The 25,312-nt window shown below is 44.6% G+C and overlaps 2 protein-coding genes across 2 annotated transcripts; one reads left to right on the forward strand and one right to left on the reverse strand.

Annotated features, from left to right (window-relative positions):
- Positions 1 to 1,191: 1,191 nt before the first annotated feature.
- On the reverse strand, positions 1,192 to 11,320 carry sud1 (Prolyl 3-hydroxylase sud1). The gene is made up of 9 exons (XM_069506103.1): positions 11,011 to 11,320; positions 10,076 to 10,242; positions 9,309 to 9,596; positions 7,411 to 7,623; positions 7,044 to 7,205; positions 6,457 to 6,582; positions 4,424 to 4,577; positions 3,897 to 4,150; positions 1,192 to 1,891 (listed from the first exon to the last, which is right to left on the reverse strand). The coding sequence occupies exons 1-9, from the start codon at positions 11,237 to 11,239 to the stop codon at positions 1,604 to 1,606; spliced, it is 1,881 nt and encodes a 626-aa protein (XP_069362204.1). The 5' UTR covers positions 11,240 to 11,320; the 3' UTR covers positions 1,192 to 1,603.
- A 268-nt stretch (positions 11,321 to 11,588) lies between these two features.
- Positions 11,589 to 16,081, forward strand: LOC117992756 (tRNA:m(4)X modification enzyme TRM13 homolog). Its single transcript, XM_034980471.2, has 7 exons — positions 11,589 to 11,820; positions 11,957 to 11,994; positions 12,317 to 12,507; positions 12,645 to 12,839; positions 13,283 to 13,897; positions 14,906 to 15,027; positions 15,420 to 16,081. The coding sequence occupies exons 1-7, from the start codon at positions 11,665 to 11,667 to the stop codon at positions 16,005 to 16,007; spliced, it is 1,905 nt and encodes a 634-aa protein (XP_034836362.1). The 5' UTR covers positions 11,589 to 11,664; the 3' UTR covers positions 16,008 to 16,081.
- The last annotated feature ends 9,231 nt before the right edge of the window (positions 16,082 to 25,312 follow it).

Genomic DNA, 25,312 nt, shown 5'->3' on the forward strand with positions numbered 1-25,312 from the left:
TCATGTTTAGCGAACTACAGTGAACGCGTGTACAAAGTTTCGCGACGGAGCTATTGACCGTTGAGGAGTTCCCTGATGAGAAGACGATCCTGACTGTATCATCAGTTCATGGTGGTAGTCATGTTTAGCGAACTACAGTGAACGCGTGTACAAAGTTTCGCGACGGAGCTATTGACCGTTGAGGAGTTCCCTGATGAGAAGACGATCCTGACTGTATCATCAGTTCATGGTGGTAGTCATGTTTAGCGAACTACAGTGAACGCGTGTACAAAGTTTCGCGACGGAGCTATTGACCGTTGAGGAGTTCCCTGATGAGAAGACGATCCTGACTGTATCATCAGTTCATGGTGGTAGTCATGTTTAGCGAACTACAGTGAACGCGTGTACAAAGTTTCGCGACGGAGCTATTGACCGTTGAGGAGTTCCCTGATGAGAAGACGATCCTGACTGTATCATCAGTTCATGGTGGTAGTCATGTTTAGCGAACTACAGTGAACGCGTGTACAAAGTTTCGCGACGGAGCTATTGACCGTTGAGGAGTTCCCTGATGAGAAGACGATCCTGACTGTATCATCAGTTCATGGTGGTAGTCATGTTTAGCGAACTACAGTGAACGCGTGTACAAAGTTTCGCGACGGAGCTATTGACCGTTGAGGAGTTCCCTGATGAGAAGACGATCCTGACTGTATCATCAGTTCATGGTGGTAGTCATGTTTAGCGAACTACAGTGAACGCGTGTACAAAGTTTCGCGACGGAGCTATTGACCGTTGAGGAGTTCCCTGATGAGAAGACGATCCTGACTGTATCATCAGTTCATGGTGGTAGTCATGTTTAGCGAACTACAGTGAACGCGTGTACAAAGTTTCGCGACGGAGCTATTGACCGTTGAGGAGTTCCCTGATGAGAAGACGATCCTGACTGTATCATCAGTTCATGGTGGTAGTCATGTTTAGCGAACTACAGTGAACGCGTGTACAAAGTTTCGCGACGGAGCTATTGACCGTTGAGGAGTTCCCTGATGAGAAGACGATCCTGACTGTATCATCAGTTCATGGTGGTAGTCATGTTTAGCGAACTACAGTGAACGCGTGTACAAAGTTTCGCGACGGAGCTATTGACCGTTGAGGAGTTCCCTGATGAGAAGACGATCCTGACTGTATCATCAGTTCATGGTGGTAGTCATGTTTAGCGAACTACAGTGAACGCGTGTACAAAGTTTCGCGACGGAGCTATTGACCGTTGAGGAGTTCCCTGATGAGAAGACGATCCTGACTGTATCATCAGTTCATGGTGGTAGTCATGTTTAGCGAACTACAGTGAACGCGTGTACAAAGTTTCGCGACGGAGCTATTGACCGTTGAGGAGTTCCCTCGTGAGACGATCAGGAATACAAGCGCCATTTTTTTGACATAGTGTGGAAGGTAGAGTCAATCCAACATCTGACCATCAAAAAGAGTAATTTATTACCTATTTTGAATAAATCATTTGACTTTGACTATAATATAAACGCTGGCTTTGAGCCCTTCGCACGCCACTGCACTGCACTTCGGTTGTACTGTGTCAATGTCACATTCACTGTCACTGTCACTGTCACTGTCACTGTCACTCGGTGTAGGTACACGTGACGATGTAGAAGTACTCTTGCGGAGTCATGGTCATCTTGCTGAGGTACTTGGTGAAGGCGGCGGCGCCCGCGTCGCAGTACACGAGGTTGAGGGCGTTGTGGGCGGGGGGCAGGGTGACCAGCGCCCCCTCCGCGTCCCCCGCACCCTCGCCCTCCTCGGGCGCCACGTACATGGTCTGACCTCCGCAAATGGGGTGGTCTGGTACCCCGAGGTAGAGGACGGCTTCGAGTCGCGGCTGCTGGTAGTGCTCCCGCGGGGGCAGCAGCTGTGAACGAGTTCAGATATCAGTTCTGACTTAATACGTAAATGTCACAATGAGGTTAGATTTTTTGTGGAACACATTTAGGGCAAGAAAAATTTGACAAGACAAGACGACAAGAGTCGAAGTTGTATGTACTTGCTCTGTTGAGCTATAATTATGCTGAAAGATCTGAGAACCTACCGCATTGTCAGTGCAATGCCCTAGTATCAGAAGGTTGCTCCAGCTCGCTCTACACGCGTCACACTCACGGTGAAGTCCCCGGCGTGCCACCGCTGCACCTCGAGGCGCCGGTACGCCGCCAGCGGCAGGTCGGTGCAGTCCGCCAGCAGCCGCAAGAAGGCCGTGCTGCTGAACACGCGCACCAGCCCGCGCACCGGCTGCTCCACGCTCTACACGCGTCACACTCACGGTGAAGTCCCCGGCGTGCCACCGCTGCACCTCGAGGCGCCGGTACGCCGCCAGCGGCAGGTCGGTGCAGTCCGCCAGCAGCCGCAAGAAGGCCGTGCTGCTGAACACGCGCACCAGCCCGCGCACCGGCTGCTCCACGCTCTACACGCGTCACACTCACGGTGAAGTCCCCAGCGTGCCACCGCTGCACCTCGAGGCGCCGGTACGCCGCCAGCGGCAGGTCGGTGCAGTCCGCCAGCAGCCGCAAGAAGGCCGTGCTGCTGAACACGCGCACCAGCCCGCGCACCGGCTGCTCCACGCTCTACACGCGTCACACTCACGGTGAAGTCCCCGGCGTGCCACCGCTGCACCTCGAGGCGCCGGTACGCCGCCAGCGGCAGGTCGGTGCAGTCCGCCAGCAGCCGCAAGAAGGCCGTGCTGCTGAACACGCGCACCAGCCCGCGCACCGGCTGCTGCACGCTCTACACGCGTCACACTCACGGTGAAGTCCCCGGCGTGCCACCGCTGCACCTCGAGGCGCCGGTACGCCGCCAGCGGCAGGTCGGTGCAGTCCGCCAGCAGCCGCAAGAAGGCCGTGCTGCTGAACACGCGCACCAGCCCGCGCACCGGCTGCTCCACGCTCTACACGCGTCACACTCACGGTGAAGTCCCCGGCGTGCCACCGCTGCACCTCGAGGCGCCGGTACGCCGCCAGCGGCAGGTCGGTGCAGTCCGCCAGCAGCCGCAAGAAGGCCGTGCTGCTGAACACGCGCACCAGCCCGCGCACCGGCTGCTCCACGCTCTACACGCGTCACACTCACGGTGAAGTCCCCGGCGTGCCACCGCTGCACCTCGAGGCGCCGGTACGCCGCCAGCGGCAGGTCGGTGCAGTCCGCCAGCAGCCGCAAGAAGGCCGTGCTGCTGAACACGCGCACCAGCCCGCGCACCGGCTGCTCCACGCTCTACACGCGTCACACTCACGGTGAAGTCCCCGGCGTGCCACCGCTGCACCTCGAGGCGCCGGTACGCCGCCAGCGGCAGGTCGGTGCAGTCCGCCAGCAGCCGCAAGAAGGCCGTGCTGCTGAACACGCGCACCAGCCCGCGCACCGGCTGCTCCACGCTCTACACGCGTCACACTCACGGTGAAGTCCCCGGCGTGCCACCGCTGCACCTCGAGGCGCCGGTACGCCGCCAGCGGCAGGTCGGTGCAGTCCGCCAGCAACCGCAGGAAGGCCGTGCTGCTGAACACGCGCACCAGCCCGCGCACCGGCTGCTCCACGCTCTACACGCGTCACACTCACGGTGAAGTCCCCGGCGTGCCACCGCTGCACCTCGAGGCGCCGGTACGCCGCCAGCGGCAGGTCGGTGCAGTCCGCCAGCAGCCGCAAGAAGGCCGTGCTGCTGAACACGCGCACCAGCCCGCGCACCGGCTGCTCCACGCTCTACACGCGTCACACTCACGGTGAAGTCCCCGGCGTGCCACCGCTGCACCTCGAGGCGCCGGTACGCCGCCAGCGGCAGGTCGGTGCAGTCCGCCAGCAGCCGCAGGAAGGCCGTGCTGCTGAACACGCGCACCAGCCCGCGCACCGGCTGCTCCACGCTCTACACGCGTCACACTCACGGTGAAGTCCCCGGCGTGCCACCGCTGCACCTCGAGGCGCCGGTACGCCGCCAGCGGCAGGTCGGTGCAGTCCGCCAGCAGCCGCAGGAAGGCCGTGCTGCTGAACACGCGCACCAGCCCGCGCACCGGCTGCTCGTGGTCGCTCGCCTCGCCCGCCACCGCGCCCTCCACCTCGCTCCCCTCCGAGATCCACGCCGGGGACACCCGCTCGTAGCGCCGCTGTTGCGCGGGCCCGCAGCGCTCCCATATCACTTCTGAGAACATAACAAGCAATCATTAAAGACCACTTAAGGCAGGCGTCCGAGGCTCTGCCAAGTACCAACTTCATACATTAGACTCGATTGATCGCCGCGCCCGAAAAATAATATGCTCCTTCTAGTAATTTGCTAATTTTACGGTCACATATGCATGGCCGTAGCCATGTCATGGTGAAACTTAGAAAGAACTTTCACAATTAAATGTGTATACAATATTTCGTGTCTATGCTGCTAACCGTTGAAGAGTTCCCTCGTTAGAAGCCAACTTACCAGGCTCCTCCAAGGCCTGCAGGAGCTGCGTGGTGCGCGCCGGCAACAGCACGTCCCGCAGGCACACCTCGCTGGCGCGCTCCATCTGCGCCTGCACCTGCGCGCGCACGCGCGGACTCAGGTACGTGGCTTCCACCCACGTGTTGAGTAGCACCTGCAAGCACGGAACACGAGCCTTACTCCCATCCGTAGTCATAGTCATAGTCATAGTCATTTATTCATAAATGCCGTATTTACAGTGGCCGCCAAACAGAGCAGCTTTTGTGCCATCCTTCCATGTGAAAAAGCAAGGAGTAGTTTCTGATTTATCCCCAATTTATCCGCATAAAATTTAACTCCTTACGTTTGAACTTTTTGTGTAAAATTTCATGTCAAAAGGACGATTTTAGTTCTTATTTTAAAAGTGAACCGTACTTTTGACATGACAGTTAACTTATAGTTAAAATGACGCATAAGGAGTCATTTTGTACGGACTATAAAATAAGATGGAATCTAATTTTACATTTTAAAACTAGCTGATGCGACGAATTATGGTCATTTCTGACGCTCTTCAGGTACTCAATACGAAAATCACATCTATTTACAAATAGAAGACGAATTTTTTAAGAAATCGATATGTGTGTCTTTTCAGAGCCTTTAGAGGGAGGCTGCTTGGAGGAACTATTCCTCCTTCCTTGTTGAAGACCAGTCTTCAAACAGTGTGTTCAGTGATGACATGAATTTGAGACATGGTCACTAACTATGGGCCTCATGAGAAAGCTTCGAGTCACTCAGTGGGCGATGGAGAGAGCTATGCTTAGAGTTTCTCTACATGATCAAATCAGAAATGAGGAGATCCATAAGAAAACCAGAGACTAAATGGGTTGCGGAGCTGAAGTAGCTATGGCCAGGGCACATAGCTTGAGCTCCCAAGGTGCTAGAATGATGATCTCCCACCGGAAAGCGCAGTGTAGGAAGACACTCCCTAGGGCCTAGGTGGGCAAACGACGTCGAACGAATCGTAGGGAGCATTGAAAAAACTTGTGTACAAAAGTCTTACAAAATTGGGGCCTATGAGTAGGCCTATCATCTAGTGGAAATGGTGTGGGTGTGTGTCACTCACCACTTGCGTGTGCGGCTGCAGGCCCGAGGGCGGCGCGGCCTCGAGCGGCGCGGGCTGCGGCGCCGGCCCGTGGAACCAGCCGTTGATGGACAGGCATTATCTAGTGGAAATGGTGTGGGTGTGTGTCACTCACCACTTGCGTGTGCGGCTGCAGGCCCGAGGGCGGCGCGGCCTCGAGCGGCGCGGGCTGCGGCGCCGGCCCGTGGAACCAGCCGTTGATGGACAGGCATTATCTAGTGGAAATGGTGTGGGTGTGTGTCACTCACCACTTGCGTGTGCGGCTGCAGGCCCGAGGGCGGCGCGGCCTCGAGCGGCGCGGGCTGCGGCGCCGGCCCGTGGAACCAGCCGTTGATGGACAGGCATTATCTAGTGGAAATGGTGTGGGTGTGTGTCACTCACCACTTGCGTGTGCGGCTGCAGGCCCGAGGGCGGCGCGGCCTCGAGCGGCGCGGGCTGCGGCGCCGGCCCGTGGAACCAGCCGTTGATGGACAGGCATTATCTAGTGGAAATGGTGTGGGTGTGTGTCACTCACCACTTGCGTGTGCGGCTGCAGGCCCGAGGGCGGCGCGGCCTCGAGCGGCGCGGGCTGCGGCGCCGGCCCGTGGAACCAGCCGTTGATGGACAGGCATTATCTAGTGGAAATGGTGTGGGTGTGTGTCACTCACCACTTGCGTGTGCGGCTGCAGGCCCGAGGGCGGCGCGGCCTCGAGCGGCGCGGGCTGCGGCGCCGGCCCGTGGAACCAGCCGTTGATGGACAGGCATTATCTAGTGGAAATGGTGTGGGTGTGTGTCACTCACCACTTGCGTGTGCGGCTGCAGGCCCGAGGGCGGCGCGGCCTCGAGCGGCGCGGGCTGCGGCGCCGGCCCGTGGAACCAGCCGTTGATGGACAGGCATTATCTAGTGGAAATGGTGTGGGTGTGTGTCACTCACCACTTGCGTGTGCGGCTGCAGGCCCGAGGGCGGCGCGGCCTCGAGCGGCGCGGGCTGCGGCGCCGGCCCGTGGAACCAGCCGTTGATGGACAGGCGCGGCAGCTCCAGCGATAGCACTTCGCCCACCTGCGCCCACAGACACACCTTTTACGTACCTTCATTGACAACTTGTTGCAGATAGTGGGACAATTTTTGTATTACAAAAAAGGGCTCACTTATTAATTTAAACTATTTATAAGAAAATTAGTGATCTACATAATAGGCAACCTAGAAACCGTAGTAAATAAGCGCCACTCGTGAAGACTTCAGCGGGGAGGGGCAATGCACGCACAACATACAGAAACGTTCAAGTGCGGAAACCAGCCCAGAGCGAAGAAGAAGCTTGCCACTCGTACGCTCCGCCTCAGGAAGTCGTTTGTGAGAATGAGTTTAATCTTTTAAAACAAAATTCCACAATCAAATAGATTTTCCTTTATAAGAGTTTAAAAAATCAAGTATGCTCCTGAAAAAGCATATTACTCATTCGAAGATTATGTTAATAATTCGCGACAATGTCAGACTGATTTTACCAGCACTGACGCACTGACCTGATGGAAGGAGGTGGGCCCCACGGTGAAGAATGCCAGCGTATTGTTGGCGGGGTAGGCCCGCAGCGACACTTGTGTGGGGCAGCCCTCCGAATCACACTCGAACAGCTCCAGGGCTCCGCCCATGTTGGGCGTCCACCCGCTGCCTGTCGTCTGCCGGACCTGTGGACAACATATAATCTCAAATAGAATTCTATTACTAATTTTATTTTCTCGTTCGAGCGCATCCTCCCTTTTCTCGGCGTCGTGTGTACGCGTGAAAGTTTGTTCATAGAACGACTAGTCATGCAACATGCAAGGGAAGTTAGGTGTTGTTTGGATACAGGCATAGAGTTTATATCCGGGCAAGGTCGCCAACAACACGCACCTCGTCCTCGTGCTTGTGCGGCACGTCACCGGCGCCGTTGTGCAGCAGCGGCGGCGGCGGCGGCGCGCGCGGCGTCCACGGCGCCAGGTACAGTATGAAGGCGACGCGGCGGTCGCCGAGGCGGTCGTCGTGCACCAGCAGGTGGTCTCCCGGCCCGTACAGCGAACACGACGCCGACACTGACGTCAGCTCTAGCCCCGTCACTTGTGACACCTGGAACCAGGGTTGACAATTTTATTTTTAAACATATTTTGTTTAAAACAAGTGTTTTTTAGAAATCATCAAAAAAAATTATAAAAATAGGTTGGTTTTATGAAAAGAACTCCTGTGGGCATCCCAAAATCAGAGAGATTTTCTGTGACAAAATAGTAGATTGTATCATAAGGGAGTAAAATAATATTTTTACGGCGAGCGTGCTTTTTTGAATCCAGAGCGTAGTGAGGGATCGTAAAGTAGAATCCCGAGCGTAGCGAGGGATTCTTTAGTACAATCCTGAACGTAGCAAGGGATTCAAAGTACGTCGCCCGAGCCAAAAATATATTGCGCCGAGTGATACACTCTACTTTTCATCACCCTCTATGAGGAAATAAAAGGCGCCTCATATTTTATTGTAATATTATTATTAAATAAAACATAGACAACTAAATTAAAATTAATCTAGGCTTTCATATATTTCTCCCGGGATTTTGCAGGTAATAGATTATCCATTACATTTCTTGCATCAGTTCTAATACTTTCAGGATACTATCTCTATGCTTTCAGGAGTTAATTGTATACTTTCACTGTCACTTGAAGAACTCATTTTTCAAAACAAATCCAGAGAATTTCTAACAATCCTGGTGAAAATCGACAAAAACTTATTCAGCTGGCGGCGCGTCCATGGTCCGTCGTACCAGCCAGTCTTTATTCAAACAATATTTGCGTTTGATTTCTTTGGCGCTGAACACTACGATGTTCCAAATTCAAAAAGGGCGCGGCAAAGATAATTGCGGCGCACTTAATTATAAGTGCGCCGCAAACACCACCTTTGGGTGCACTTAAAGGCGAACCAAGTCGTCCTTTTCGAATAGATGGGATGAAAAAATATATTATCCTATGTCCATCTCCAGCATGCAAGCTAGCAAGTATCACTGTGCTCTGCCAAATTGGTTCAATGGATGGGCCATGAACAGTTAATACATACACATTTTTGCGTTTATAATGTTAGGATCTTGGACTGTAGTAATAAAATGATGTGATTTTTGGTATAGCGATAGTTTATGGGATTAGAATTCATTTTTAAAGAGAATAATAAAAAAATCATTATTTTTATTTATTTTTACCATAATTAATTATTTTAGAAATGAATAAAGATCATGATGTTTTTATGATTCACTATAATACCATCCAAGAGTCTGAGAGTTAATTTGTTAAAAATAGGGTCCAAGACTCTATTTTTAACTGACTTCAAAAAAGGAGGAGGTTCTCAATTCGTTGGAATATGTATGTTACCCGATTATTCGAAGACGCCTGGACCGACTTTGAAAATTCTTTTTGTTTGAAAGGGTATACTTTCGATGTGGTCCCATATAAATTTGGTAAAGATCTGATGAAGATCTTCTCAGATAGATAATGGAACTCCTCAACGGATAAGAGTACATTGCTCGCGATCAGTGTAATAGCTTAGTAAACAATAGGTTTTTAACCAGGCATAGCATATTTTAATACCATGGGGCCACTAAAAATTGGGAAATAATTTTTTTTTACAAAAAAAATAAAAACCGACTGCAATACACAAACACTAAAAATTAAAAAATAATTTAATTTATTACCGAATATATTATGTATACAAGAGTTAATATAGTTCCATAATAATATTTTTTGGGGTCGGTGAACAATGAATAAATATTTCAACTCACCAAACTCATAACTTCAGTCTTCAACAATTCATATATTCCCCTAATGCTACGCTGCCACGTCAAATTAGCTAAATCTGTTGTCTGATGGAACTCGTACAGGTCCATCTTCTTCCGCGACCAGTCCAACGTGTTCATGTCATCTACTATGTTGTTGATGATCTCCGAGTTGTCCAGCAAGTCGTGCAGTCGACACAGGCGGAAAGGCTTGCATGTGAGTGTCACTTCCTCACACACATGCTCCTTCTCTTCTTCCCAGTACCCCTTTAATCTTTCTATTACTTCTTGTGACTGTGAACAAAGATAGTGTCATAAAAATAATTTCAGGGATGTAAACTGAAATATGACAGAACTAGCTGATATACACAACATAGTCTGCAGGAATTAGGTTTTTTACAAATCTCATGGGAATCTCTTTAATTTTCTGGGATAAAAAGTAGCCTATATCACTCTCCAGGTCTTTATCTATATCCATGCAAAAAATCACGTCAATCCATTGCACCTTTGCGACGTGATTGAAGGACAAACCAAACCAATCAATCAAACCAACACACTTTCGCATTTATAATAAGGGTACTGTTTTCATACTCTATTTGACCCCCTTAGGGGTGGAATTTTCAAAAATCCTCTTTCACCCTGAATGCCAATGTCATAAAAGAACCCTCCTGTCATTTAAGTTTCTAAACCTAGCAGTTTAGACTGTGTGTTGATGGATCAGTCAGTCAGGACGAGTATTTTTACATGTATAGATTTAAAATTTAGTTGTCTACCTTTAAATTAGTATTTAATTTAGGATCATCCATCCTGTTAGCCCGGGGGTTGAGCTGTGCCCGCACTGCCTTCCCCATCACTTTGTCTTCTATCACTACGGAGTCGTCCTCCCACGGAGACTCAGAGTCTGAACTGTAGTCTGATGACGATGATGTGGAGGAATACTCTGTACAACAAATACATCACATTACAATAACTGATACATATAACAAACTAGCTGATGCCCACAACTGTCTGCATCTATTTAGGTTTATAAAAATACTATGCAAACTTTGATTTTCAGGGATAATAAAGGTGGATCACCCAACAAGCTCAATCAATAAGAAATATAATTTATTGTTTATAAGAAAACATTACGTTGGACAATGATAACAGGTAATCGAATGACGGAAAGACTTACTAAAATAGAATGCTATTTTCCTTTCTTAATTTTTCTAGATGTAATAAATTTACACATAATATCAAGTTCAGGGCAGGTTCAAGGTATCAATTCAAATAGATAAAAAGTAGCCTATATCACTCTACATCTTTAACCATGTCTTTAAAAAAAACACATTGATCCATTGTTATGTGATTGAACCACAAACATACTAAATAACACACTTTCGTGTTTTATAATGTGGGTAGTGATTATCTTTTCACTTCAATATCAACTAATGGTAGGTGAATTAGATATCCAGTCTTACAGATAGAAGCACTAATGAGAATAGAGTAAGAAAGAACAGTTACTAATCCATACATCTCAATTTCTATGCTGCAACTTAGGTTTTAGGTTTTCCCAGTTAGTTATTCTCAATAAACAATGGTAATTGATATGTGTTTCACAGTTTAAATATAGTTTTGATTTCGTCAGCAATTCAAAAAAGCGTCCTGTTCCCGCGCAAAACATCAACATCATACTCAAACCGACGTCTATACAAAACAAGATGCTGACCTCTCCGGATCCTCTTCACCTCGTCCGCGGAGGCCTGGTACGAGTTAACAGCACACACGTCCGAGTCATCGCTGTCTGTATCAGATATCTCGATAACAGCCGCAGTTATTGGCCGCTTGGCGGGCGGCCTTTGCTCTGCAGCGTCCGCGTCGCCAATGTCACCCGCAGCATTATCAGCCGCCGCTTGGCTCGAAGACGGCTCCTCGGTTTCTTTGGTCGGTGAACTCATTTTATATTGCTAACACTACATAATCTACTAAAAAAACAATGAAAACCAAAATGATGCGACGCCTAACCTCAAAACTTTGTTGACGTTTTAAACAATATTGCCTACACCGAAAATATTACCTATTAAAAACACTATTATAAGTCACAATAATATAATCATAACATGCGTAAATATGTTTGTTTGTTGGCTTATTAGTTTGTCAGTGATTTTTTGCATGCTAAAGACCTGGAGAGCTCAAATGAATAAGAGTCCAGAGCCAAGCCTTTTATTAAAAAAGTGATAGTGACAGACTTTGACAAATGACAGTGCAGTATAATATTGTAGTCTTTGGTGGTGATGATAACTTGACATTGACATGTGGCGGTGCCGAAATATTGAAACAAAAATATTTTTCGCCAATAAACTGTTTAAAAATCAAAAACAAAATGAACGATTCAGCTAAAACGGTGGAAAATAGTTACGTTAGTCCACAATGCCAGTATTTCGTTAAGAGAAAGAAGCGTTTATGCCGCATGACAGTCAAACCAGGGAAACAATACTGCGGTGAGCATGAACCTCAACCGAAAACTGGCGACGGACAGGTACCATATCATCATCTGTTATTTTAATATCATGAAATATTTGTCTGCTTATTTAGGACATGCATGTGCATATTGAATTCCAGTCAGATAAGTTTTGAAGTGCAAAGTAGTAAACATATTATGCTTAACCTTTCAGGATGATACTCGAATACCGTGCCCCAATGACCCAAAACAGTAAGTTACTCGAAGTTTTTAGAATTACTCAATTTCATCTAATGTCTTCATTTAATGTCTTAAAATTATATACCTATCACTATCTAGTAATGCAGCGTACAAAGGAGCATCTGCTTGATGCACATTTACCTTTAAAAGCAATGATAAAAATATAACATTAGGTATTATATCACATTCTTTTTTTCAAAATTAAAAAAAAATTGATATAAACCACTGCTATTAATGTTACCTTTGTAACAGTATAAAATTGTTTCATAGTTTAATAGTAATGTAGTAACAATAACCCTCCCTGACAGTAACATATTACACATCACTTCCCCAGCACATGCTATGCAAGCAAGTTGGAGAAGCACCTCAGCATATGCAACGCGCGGCAACAAGAGCAGCCTGACTACCTCATGCACCAAGTGAATGCTCCTGCAGTGGCAGAGGAGTGTCCTCGCCTGCCGCTCTCCAAAACACCACTGAAGAGGATCTTGCAAGTTATAGACAAAGTCAATGCACTGTATGAGAGTAAGTAAACATTTAAGTTTGTAGACTAGCAAGTGCATCCATTTCTCTGGTAAATAAAGAAGAACAAGATATTTTCTTTGCTACAAATAGAAAAAAATTGTTTGCAGCCACTAAAAAATTATTATTTTAATTTGCAGCATATTTAAAAGACAAGATCAGCACACTGACCGATCAACCAATCCACAGTGCAGTGTTGCCAGAGTTCAATGAGGCGGGGCGCACGGAGAGCTCCCTGAGGCACTTGCGCCAGGCCTCCAGCTTGCTGCATGTCGTGGAGGAGGAAGAGTTAGTGGCCAACAACACAGCTTATGTGGAACTAGGAGCTGGGAAAGGTACAACTTGCTGTCCCGATGAGCAACATACAAAACATTTGTGCTCAACGTTTGTGGTACGAACAACTGGTATGCCCTTTCGGCGTCCATGTTTCCTGCCACATATAACCTAAAAACCTATAAGAGTAGAATAGGTATCTTCTAGGCAAGCCTGCTCCCACCCAGACCATTGCTTGTTATTAAGTGTGATTAAAAAACTATATAATATATAAAAGAAAAAGGTGACTGACTGATTGACTGATCTATCAACGCACAGCTCAAACTAATGGACGGATCGGGCTGGGCATGCAGATAGCTATTATCACGTAGGCATCCGCTAAGAAAGGATTTTCGAAAATGCAACCCCTAAGGAGGTGAAATAGGGGTTTGAAATTTGTGTAGTCGACGCGGACGAAGTCGCGAGCATAAGCTAGTTGTGCATAAAATGATATGTTACACTCCAGGTCACCTGTCGTACTACGCGTGGTACGCGTGGTGCCAGAACGCCGCCAGCCGCGTGGTGCTGGTCGACCGCGCCTCGCTCCGGCACAAGAGAGACAACAAGCTCAAACTTGCCAAACACACGCACACTAGCAACTACAATCATAATGACCAAATATACCATTTGAAAAGTAGCCCTATTAGAAGACTTAACAGTGATGACTTGAATGAAATATTCAGTCATTTGGATGACAATGACAAGATGGATAGTAATATAGAAAGGGATCCTAATAATGGTTTTAATGAAAAGTTGAATGATTTAGATGAAAATCACAAGAGGATTGATGTTAGTTTGGAAAGAAATCCTAATAATAATGAAATATGTGACAATTTGAGTCATTTGGATGACAAGATGATGGGTAGTGATTTGAAAACGAATCCTAATATTGATGAATTTAGTGAAAAATTGAATGATTTGGATGACAAGGACAAGACGGGTGTGGGTGACAGCACATGTGAGTGGAACGTGCATCGCATCAGAGCAGACCTCGCACACTTGGTGCTGGAGCGCGTGCCCGCCGTGCGCGCGTGCGGCGCCGTGGTGGGATACGCTAAACATCTGTGTGGAGTTGCTACAGGTACATGTTTACAGTGCGACAAGCCTCTCTTGGCACTTGAATGGCATTAACAGGGGGGCGCTGTTGGAGAACAAAGGCATATTCAAACAAGAACAAAGGGGACACTTGACGACAACGTTAGTTCCAATTTTCGCCACGCGCCAAGATAGCCTTGTCGCACTGTATATAATTTCCGACGAATTTTCCACTGCATCCTGCATCATATTCCTTCCTTACTGTTGAGAGTCATAACCACTTTCATAATGGTAGGGGTTTCTTGGAATAAGGATTAGAAAATTGCTAGCGTGGGCAGAAAAGAGCCGATTGACGTTTTGTTGTTTTTAGGGTTCCGTACCCCAAAAGGAAAAAAGGAACCCTTACAGAATCACTTTTTTGTCTCTTGTCTCTCAAAAAAATCTCATTAAAACCAAAAATTCATGATTCTAGGTCAATTTTGATTTATCGCACAAAATGAAAAAAAATACGATTGTACTACGGAACCCTGAGAGTGCGAGCCTGAGTCGCTTTTGGCCGATTTTTTTAATAATTTGTATTTTGTATTTATTTCGATTTAGACTCATTACAAGCGCTCACGAAAGTCAGATCGGCATAGAACAATACAATAATAAAATGATTGTACAAAATATGGCATATTATAATCTAGATAATACAAGTTAAAGATGGCATAAAAATTATTAAGTTACTCAAGCACCTTGTCATATTTTGTAATAAAACGTCATAAATGCACTATAAAAAAAAGAAAAAGGTACTCAAGCAAGTACATAATCTTCATGTCACATAATAATAAAATGTAATCAAATGATATATTACAAGTACACAAGTACATATTTATTATCCCAGCTCGTTGAATAGCGTGTGCAGTGCTATATTTTCCATGCGTTTTTATCATCAATATAATCATTAATTTTGTAATAACTTTTTTTAATTAAAATTTATTTTATTTTATTTTTAAATTGCCTATCTGAGAGAAAAAATATAGAATACAGTTACAATATAATATTGTTATAGATTTAGCGCTTCGTTGTGTCACCTCGACGGGCGTGGTGGACAAGGTCCGCGGCGTGGTGGTCGCCTCGTGCTGCCACCACCGCTGCGAGCGAGCCGTGTACCCCGCCACTGCACTGTTGCAGGTATGCTACTGCTCCTACTGAATAACCAAAAGTAACTAATCTATCTAATTACCAACAAAACCATCATTAATTATTGCATCCTTCATATCAATGATGCCCGTCATTGATATGTTAGAAAAATCCCACGGAACTATATATTTTACATGTTATAAAGTAGCCTATGTGTTAATCCACGGGAACTATAAATATTTTACGTGTTAAAATTAGAAAGTAGCATATGTGTTAATCCTCGGGAACTATAAATTTTACGTGATAAAAAGTAGCCTATGTGTTAATCTATCTCCATTCCAAAAGTCAAATTCGTCCAAAAGTTTACTGAAATTTGAACATACGAACTTTCGCCTTTATAATAAATATTACTGTGAATTGTAATAATCTTCAATTGTTTCCAGAAACTCGGAATTAACGCAGATGACTTCAACGCTTTGCTAGGCATAGTATCGTGGGCGACCTGCGGCGACGGCCGAAGCCGCGACCGACGCAACCTAGGTAAACACACACAACATACCGGCCGAAACACTACGGAGCCACATGATATCGACACCCCTGAGCAACACGACAAGCCCATACATAATACCAACCTCACAGAAAACACGAGCAACTCACATAGGAGTGACAACCCTAATCGAGATAACCCTCAACTACAGCGCGATACAAATGTAACTCACAGCCCTGAACATAGTACACAAGTCAATTATACCAATTCAATAAAATTATATGAAAGCGACAACCCTAAACAAATGAATAGCCAAAAAATAGTCGGTTATTTAACTGAAAGTAAAGATGAGTTGGGCACAAAGAAGTTGGACCTCAGCCGAGAGCAGCGCGAGCTGGTCGGGCGCCGCGCCAAGGCGCTGCTGGACTGGGGCAGGACTCTGTACCTGCGCGAGTGCGGGTTCGATGCCCGGCTGGTGTACTACGTGCCTCCTGGCGTGTCGCTCGAGAATGTTTGTATAGTCGCTACCAAAGTGCTACACTAGATATTTGTATTTAATTTGGAGTTTAAAATGAGTGTTTTTATTTTTCCGCAATAAACACTGATATATACATAGTACTTCTTATCGTTATTTTTTATCCTGTATTTGGCTCCTGGTTGTGCCGTGTACGTGACAGGTCGAGATGGCAATCGGCGTGGGGACGCGCTAACCCGGTGTGGGATATCAGGGATAAAATTATTAAATTAACCCATGCAAAAAGTCACGTCAATCTGTTGCTCAGTCGTGATTGAAGGACAAACCAACATTCACACTTTCGCATTTATAATATGGGTGATTTTAAGGGTTGTATAATTTATACAAAATGTTATTTTGTGAAATAAAACAACTACAGCAAATATAGTTTTGTATATTTATATCAATAATCATTATCTAAAAAATCTATAGTTAATTTCTTTATAAACTGTTGTATTGCAATAATTAAACTAAACAAATGCCAAAAATATTTATACTATCTTACATAGAACAAGTAGAAATATACACAGAGCAATGCATGCAGGGGTCGCCAACCTTTGCACTGATCAAACCTTCATTATAATAATAAGGGCAAGTTTAGATAGAGACAGTCACTGTCGCCAGCCACTGCTGTTATAAGGCCTTATATTCGAGCCAAAATGTTGAAATTAAATTATTAAGGCCGGCACTGTTTACATGTAAACCAGCCTTTACATTATTTTGGTGATTAGAGAAAATTAAATTAAATTATACGAAAAAACAAATAATAATTATTATTATCATTATTGGAATTGGTAAACGTTTTCACCCCGCTAATATTAATGAACGGTAAAAATACAAATCTAAAGGTAAATATAATGCGTAAAAAATGAGGTCTCACACGTCATTTAAACTTTATGTTTCAAATGTCATGGCAAAAGTAGGATTTTAGTTCTTATTCTAAAGGTGCGCCGTACTTTTGACATGACAGTTGACCCATAGAGTTAAAATGGCGCGTGAAAGTCATTTTGTACCGACTATACATACTTTTTACATGGGCCAACACGTGTTGGTATAAGAAGTATGTTCCCACCCTAATATGTATTAGAACAAAGAAATAAACATGAAAAAAATAGATTCTAGTATTTCCTACCTACTTACAGCTAAGTGCTAACCCTAGACGATAGACTACAATAAAGCCTTTGTCCACCTCGCAGCTAATGAGCTTACCATACCAATAACTTATATCTAAAACAAACATTACTGCCTACATTCCTCCTACTAAGTATGTCGGTATAGCAATACACGTTTGACCACTTTGCTGGGCCAGTGGAGAGCGTGTGGGAGGTCTCGGGTTCGATTCCGACATGGCTGTCTAGTCTGATGGGACGCTTCGGCCGTGGCTAGTTACCAGTCACCATCGTACCAGCAGAGCCGTGCCAGGCGATTTAGTGTTCTAGTCAGGATAAATGTTTATTAAAAACTGCCATACTCCTTCTAGGTTAACTTGGAAGGGGTTTGGAAGTAATTTTTTTAATTCAAATACTTGACTACGATCTCACCCGGCTGTATCTGTATCTGATACTTGACTACGATCTCACCCGGCTGTATCTGTATCTGATACTTGACTACGATCTCACCCGGCTGTATCTGTATCTGATACTTGACTACGATCTCACCCGGCTGTATCTGTATCTGATACTTGACTACGATCTCACCCGGCTGTATCTGTATCTGATGACGCGATCATCGATTGCATCTTACAACACATTGCTGACAAGTTTCAGTACGATTAGTGGGTACCTACGCCGTGCGCGACCGACGCCGACGCCACGTCAGCAGGAAGAACTCATGCTCTAGCTATCACCAATGCATATTTAAGTATGTTTCAATAACAAGTTAATACACTTGTACATGTAGAGACAGCCTATATTTTTGGATAGAAACTGTCTGAGAAAAAATACATAAAAGATATTTAAAAAATATAGAACAACAATATAAATAAATCTTACATAATATAATATTAATAATTAAAACATGACGGATTTATAATTTAATACTTATTCTATATACAATAATGTAAATGTTTTAGTGCCACGTCTAATATTATTTGAAATGAACTCAGAATAGCAGTTATTCAATTTACATTTACAAACATAAATGCAATATTTTACAAAACATCTAAAATGTCCAGATTTTTCTTTGTTTTCCTTCAGCCGAATAATTAGTTGTTTGCTATACCACCACTATGAAAACTGTATAATATGTTGCTATTGAAAAATGAAATGTGAATCGTGTTAAAGCATTCCTGCAAGCTGGTATGCAAGTGCAAGTGAGTTACTGAACGAACCTTAAGTAACACATACTATTTATATGTTACAATATTTACACTCTATTCTTACGGCATCGATCACATCGCTAACGGTCAAGAGTTCCGTCAGAGTTCTGCGTACACAATGTAAGTAGTGATCATGTGCAAGGAGACGAGCTAATAGGACATGCGACCGATGACCTTAGTTCAACTCAACTTTGGCAATAGGTATTATGTCTACAGGCCGCGACAGGTTCAGATGGCAATCGGGGCGTGAGGCGGGAGGACGCCCCGCACACCTACACTCGCCTGGGCTGTGCGGGTGTGCGACTGGCATCTCAGCAATGACACATACAACATGTACTGTACCTACTAAGCAAGTACATATTGACAAGGTGGACCACTTGGTACTTAGGTACATTAATATTGAACATATGCTGCTTACATTGTGCTATAGGTATAGTCAAAATATTCAGTTAAGGAAATAAGTAAACAACTATAATAATGAAAAGGTTAATAAAATGATGTATTTATTGATAGATATTGCGTTAAAAGAACTTGTTTATACTCAACACTGTACAATAAACCTTTTATTTTTATTTTTTGTATTTACGGCTTACGCAGTTTATAATAATATGAACTTTTTAATAAATAGAAACTTTACGTGGCCGAAAGTAATGTACACCGGCCTTTAGAATGACAATTCGGATTTGTAGAGCTTTATCTCTGTCACTCATACCTATATGACGTTTTGTCGGTCTCAGCGACAGAGGCAATGCTTTACAAATCCGCTATCTCCTTCTAAAGGTCGATGTACATTACTTTCTGCCGTACTGTAAGTAATTTTTACATGTTTTGCTATATTATATTTATTACAATACTTTTTGATTTAAACTTTACAATATGCATTTTAGGCGTTATTAAGTAATACAATAAATACCTACCGTGACCGTCAGTCAGTCATATACAGTATACAAAAAGAAAATTCTATTTGCAGTTGTTACTCGAGTGTGCGTGAAAAACTATTATAGTTAGATATTTTTACAGGATATGAAAAATTAAAGTTGAAAATCACAAGTAATATTTATACATTAAGTCTTTGAAATCGGATAGATAATTAATATATAAGTTATTGTCTAAGCATATTCGTAGATAACAGCGTCGGTCGCGCTAAACTTGTATTTGTTTTATTTCAATTGATCAAGACAACAGAATCGGCGCCAATGGCGTCAATTTAGAGTATCTGCATCTTTTTTCTATTTAATTTTACTAAAAAGGGACGCAAAATAAACAAAATAAAGACTCGCACAATGCATTACATGCCCGTAGCGTTGACGGACGCACGTGTTAGTGAGAGTTTTGGTGTAGTTTTTGTGCTTTTTTTAGTGTAATAGTTGGTGTTGGTAAGCATATTTGTTTTGTGATTGTCCCAAGGAGCTCCCAGGCTGTGGAAGCATGCACGACGACCCCCTCCACGTTCCTCCTGACCCAGGGGAATATGTAGAAGTACAAACTACCCCGCTGCCCTCAACATCGGTCCCCCAAGCGGGCCGTAAACGACCATCTGATGAAAGCCCCCCGTCTGCAGCAAAGAAACCTATACCTGACCCCGCAACCGCACACCCCTCGGTCCAATCTATTTATACCCACCCGTCTCTTTCCGAAGCCCCCTCGAAGTACCTAGAAACAGACTCAGGCCCCTTTATTGTCTACGTTTCCCGAGCTGTAGCTGATCCCTCGGCTGGCACCGCGCTCAGGGCAATTAAATTTGGTCAATTTTTATTTAAAAACAAGATCCGATCCATAGTTAACGATGGAGTGAAAAGCGTCGGCCGCAATAAAGTCTCGGTAGAGTTCTCATGTGCAGAAGCTGCGAATAGTTTTCTCACCAACCCAGTAATTGAAGCAGCAGAATTTAAAGCTTATATCCCGACATTCAACGTCACTCGGATGGGAATGGTTCGAGGTGTACCAGTTGACTGGCACCTCGACGAATTCGTTGAATCCCTCGAGCTCCCCTCTGGTTGTGGGGAAGTTCTTAAGGCAAGACGACTGAACCGAAAACAAGTTGTAGATGGCGTAGTGGCCTGGATCCCGACCCAGTCGGTTGTTGTTACTTTCAGGGGGCAGATGCTCCCTGCGAAAGTGTATTCCTATCACACATCACTCCCAGTAGAAACCTATATATTCCCTACGATACAGTGCCTGAACTGCTGCCGGTTTGGGCATATAAAGACCCAGTGCCGCTCCAAGCCTAGGTGCTTTAAATGCACACAGCCACATACTGGTGATTCTTGTGAAACCACTCCGGACAATGCAATGTGTGTACTTTGCACGGGTAAGCATCTAGCCACAGATAAAAGCTGCCCAGAACATAACAGACAACAAGCTATCAAAAAGGCCATGTCCCAAGATAACATTTCCTACAGTGAAGCCTCATCCCGTTTTCCCCCTAGTAGGCCATCCTATGCTGAAATGACGAAGCAAATGTTTGCCCCTCCTACATATACTCCCAGGCCTAGTCCTAAAACCCCCTCACAGCACAATACTACCTCTCCTAGATCCTACCGGGAAACCATTACCCGTAGTCCTCGCCCCAGAGCACCCGTAGCAAAGGGATACGACAGGCGAGCTCACCAAAGTATCATTGGTACACCCCCCTCCTCCGTCAATAATGGTTCTGCCATAAATAATAATGATCAGGGTTTTACCCATAACACCAGTGACAATGATAACCTAATCTCCATCCTAACTAAATCTTTAGTAAATATCATAGAAAATTTCAATAATCAAACATCACCGCCCAACGCAGCCCAAATTTTATTCAAAATCGTTTCTCTCCTACAAAACGGACTTAGTGAAAATAATGCAATGGAACTGTAAAAGCCTGCGCAGTAGAAAACATGAATTAGCTCTATTAATAAATGAATACAAACCTGTTATTCTTGCCATCTCTGAGTCATGGCTAAGGCCAGGTTCCCATTTTAGGGTCTCAGGTTTTGCTTGTCTTAGGGATGACAGGGATGATGGGTATGCAGGAAGTGCCATACTTATCCGGCGCTCCCTCGTCTATTCTTCCATAACCCTTCCCCCTCACAGTCAGCAGATTAATGCTGTAGCTGCGAGAGTCCTTGACATTTCCTTTCTTTCCTTATATATTCCACATCCCCTTCCTTCACTTATTCCAGAACTTAAATCTATCATTGCAGCTCTTCCCCCCCCTGTTGTAGTGATGGGAGACTTTAATTCTCACCACACAGCGTGGGGATCTCATTCATGTGATGGGTTTGCTATTCTCTGGTTGGAAATCTTTGATGAGCTTAATGTCTGTATTCTCAACACCGGTTCTCCGACAAGAAGAGTATACCCAGATCAAAACCCAAAATCTGCCATAGACGTATCTCTTTGCTCTCCCTCCCTAGCCTCACTTATCTCCTGGGAAACCCTCACAAGTACGCATGGCAGTGATCACTTCCCTGTCCTTCTTTCTTTGGCCCGCAGGTCCATCCCAGTCATAAATCCTAACCCTCTCCTTAAACATAAGCTCTCTAAAGCTCAATGGCCTGCATTTGCTGATACTGTTGACATGCTTATTGACGCCCTCCCTTGCCTGGAGGTCGATGGAGACTATCAACTTTACTATGAGAACTTTGTCAAAATTTTAAAATCATCAGCCGACCTCCATTTTACTATCAAAAAAACTGAACGAGATTTCTACTCATCACCCCCCTGGTGGGATGATGAATGTACAAATATGATCAAACAACGCAAAGAAGCAGAAATTTCCTACACGATGAATATGTCCCGGAGTAATTTTTTGGAATACCAGCGTATTAATGCTAAAACTAGGAGACTTACGTCTAAGAAGAAAAAAACTGGTTGGGTATCTTTTTGTGAAACCTTAGACCCTCGATATCCTTCTTCTTCTGTTTGGAATAAGATTAAAAGATTTAGAAACTCCCAGTCGCTTAACGACTCACCATCCAATGATTCAAGCTCCTGGTTGGAAGCTTTTGCAGATAAGCTCGCCCCTCCCTACGTCCCCTGTGGGAGTAGCTTCCCTACTCTTACTCCTTTATCATCACCCGATGAAATGGATGCCCCGTTTACCTTTGCTGAGCTTCAGGGAGTTCTCTCCGGACTGAAGGATTCTGCCCCAGGAAATGATGGTATTCCGTACTCCTTCCTTGTAAATCTTAATGATAAGGCGAAATACTGCTACCTTGATATGATAAACAGGTTTCTATTAACAGGATTCATCCCGGAACCATGGAGGACTCAAGTCATAATCCCAATACGGAAACCTGGCAAAGACCCCCTAGACCCTAACTCGTACCGTCCCATAGCTCTTTCGTCCACTTTGGCTAAAGTTATGGAACACTTGGTAAAAAACCGGTTGGAATGGATAGTGGAAAGTAGAGACTTATTGGCCAGGTCCCAATTTGGCTTCAGAAAGGGTCTTGGCACAATGGATAGCCTTGGAATCATTACGACGGATATTCGAACAGCCCTGGCTAAAGGAGAGTACCTAGTGGGTGTTTTCCTGGACGTAGCGTCGGCATATGATAATGTCCTTCTCCCAATGCTCAGGCACAAGTTGCAACAGCTGAGTGTCCCGCCGAGACTTACACGTATCATTTGCAATCTTCTCTCACACAGAAACATTCTGGTGAGAACTTCTTCATCTTCTCTTCCCCCCAGAACCATCTGGAAAGGTCTCCCTCAGGGCTCGGTCCTCAGTCCACTGCTTTATAGCATTTACACTCATGATCTCGAACTATCTGTCGTAAATTTCTGTAACATTCTACAATATGCTGACGACATTGCTCTCTACGTTAGCTCAACTTCCATGGAGAGTATTTCGACAAGTCTCAACTCTGCTTTGTACTATCTAGGCCAATGGTTATCCGATCATGGTCTGTCTCTGTCTACCGATAAGTGTAAGGCCGTCATTTTCACCCGGAAAAGAATCATTCCAGACCCCAATATTGTTTACAATGATCAACACATTGCTCTTGAAAATAAAGCTAAATTCTTAGGTCTGATTCTTGACTCAAGACTCAATGGTGCAGCTCATGCCCAATATGTAAGCCGAAAATGTGAAAATGGTATCAACATACTCCGTGCATTATCAGGGGTGTGGTGGGGATCCCATCAGTATTCCCAAAAACTTTTGTACAATGCCATAGTTCGTAGTCACATAGACTATGGCCTGTTTACTTTAGATCCTATTAACAAAGCGGCTACAGAAAAGCTAAACAAAATTCAATACAAATGCTTAAGAATTATACTAGGCGCCATGAAGTCTTCCCCCACCAATACATTACAAGCTGAATGTGTTGATCCCCCAGTGCAAATAAGAAGCCAGTATTTATGTGACCGCTTTATCAGCAAAGTTTTGCAGCTTTCCTCGCACCCTTTATTGGACAGCCTTCGACAGCTGTCTTGTGTTGTCAGAGCCAACCAGGATAAACCCTTTCTTTTAAAAAGTTTCCTCAAATTTACTTCCCTACCTCATCCAATTGACTCATCACCCAGACTCCCTCTGTTTTCTTCCCCCTATAAAAGCTTGACTGGTAAACTCCCAATTGTAAATGTAGGTATCCATAAAGATACAAATGAGGCCAATCATAAATTTAATGAAATCTTACAAAACGACTGGCCTGATTCTCTCACAATATATACTGATGCCTCAAAACTATCCCAGAATGGATGCGTTGGTGTAGCATGCTGGATTCCAAAATACAAAATTAGCATTCAATTTAAGTGTCCCCCAGAAACTTCAGTATTCACAGGAGAGTCCATTGGCATTTTAGAAGCAGTCCTTTTCGTTGAAGCCCATAACATAAGACAAGCCTTAATACTGACTGACTCCTTAAGCTGCCTACAAGCTCTTAAGGATAACCCTTTCCGTAGTAGGGTGAGAGTAGCTATCGTGTTTAGGATCAGGGAGGCTTTATATGCATGCCAACAGAAAGGCCTAAATGTTACACTGGCCTGGATCCCGGGCCACTCCGGAATCACCGGCAATGAGACTGCCGACGCTAGCGCTAAACTTGCGATCGAAATGGGTACTATGAAGCATTTCATAAACCACCCCCAAGATTTCCGTTCCCTAGCAAAAACTGATTTGGAAAGCTCTTGGAACTCAAAATATGCTGAATCGATTTCTATCAAGGGTAAGCATTATGCTTCTATCCAACCTAACATTCCACGACGGCCTTGGTTCTTCTTTCATAAAAAATCGGATCGCTGGGTTACCTCTACTATAAGCCGTCTACGAATTGGTCATGCCTCCACCCCTGTCCACTTGTCAAAATTAAGAGTGCGTGACAACTCCCTGTGTGAATGTGGTCTAGACGAAGGATCAGCCTCCCACATACTCTTCTCCTGTCCCAAACTCCCCTTTAAACTTTACGATATCCTCCCTCCTAAAATTCCCCGCCCTCTAAATGTTGAATGTGTTTTAATGTTAGTGTATAGTCCTTATATTAAGTATCTATGTAAATTTTTAAAATTAACAAACTAAAGCTATAATTTGTGTATCTATGTCTCTCTGTTGACCTTCCCATGTGTGTGTCTGTCTATGTGATCCCAGTTGTAATATTATATGTAATAGTTATATTATGGTACTAACAATAAATTAACCCTTCTATTACAGTAAACAGTCAAAGTCAAAGTCAAAGTCAAATGATTTATTCAAAATAGGTAATAAATTACTCTTATTGATTGTCTGGTATAGTGTTAGATTTGTAAGATAATATAGTGGTGATAATTATAACGCAAACTTAAAACTAAAGCTACGAGGGTTCCAAACGCGCCCAGGTCTGAGAAGAGCCCACAACAAACTCAGCCGGGTATTCTTTTTATTATCACCACTTTACAAATTTATTGAAACTTATTAGAACTATCACAAAGTCGTTAAGCAACTCATTCCCAAGCTTGCTTATCATTTAAATAATCCTTTACATTGTAATAGGATTTTTCAATTAGTTTACGTTTTATGAAAACTTTGAACTTGTTGAGAGACATCTCCAATATGTCT

Source organism: Maniola hyperantus, chromosome 22 (assembly GCF_902806685.2).
Source record: "Maniola hyperantus chromosome 22, iAphHyp1.2, whole genome shotgun sequence".
NCBI classification, from domain to species: Eukaryota; Metazoa; Arthropoda; class Insecta; order Lepidoptera; family Nymphalidae; genus Maniola; species Maniola hyperantus.

What these genes read in the sequence shown, in the direction of transcription:
- LOC117992756 (XM_034980471.2), top strand. Translation starts at nt 11,665, where the DNA reads ATGAACGATTCAGCTAAAACGGTGGAAAATAGTTACGTTAGTCCACAA. An exon ending in CGAAAACTGGCGACGGACAG is followed by an intron (nt 11,821 to 11,956) that starts GTACCATATCAT and finishes TTAACCTTTCAG; the next exon opens with GATGATACTCGAATACCGTG. An exon ending in TGCCCCAATGACCCAAAACA is followed by an intron (nt 11,995 to 12,316) that starts GTAAGTTACTCG and finishes TCACTTCCCCAG; the next exon opens with CACATGCTATGCAAGCAAGT.
- sud1 (XM_069506103.1), bottom strand. Translation starts at nt 11,239, where the DNA reads ATGAGTTCACCGACCAAAGAAACCGAGGAGCCGTCTTCGAGCCAAGCG. An exon ending in CGCACAAGCACGAGGACGAG is followed by an intron (nt 7,206 to 7,410) that starts GTGCGTGTTGTT and finishes TGTTGTCCACAG; the next exon opens with GTCCGGCAGACGACAGGCAG. An exon ending in GCAGGCCTTGGAGGAGCCTG is followed by an intron (nt 4,151 to 4,423) that starts GTAAGTTGGCTT and finishes TTATGTTCTCAG; the next exon opens with AAGTGATATGGGAGCGCTGC.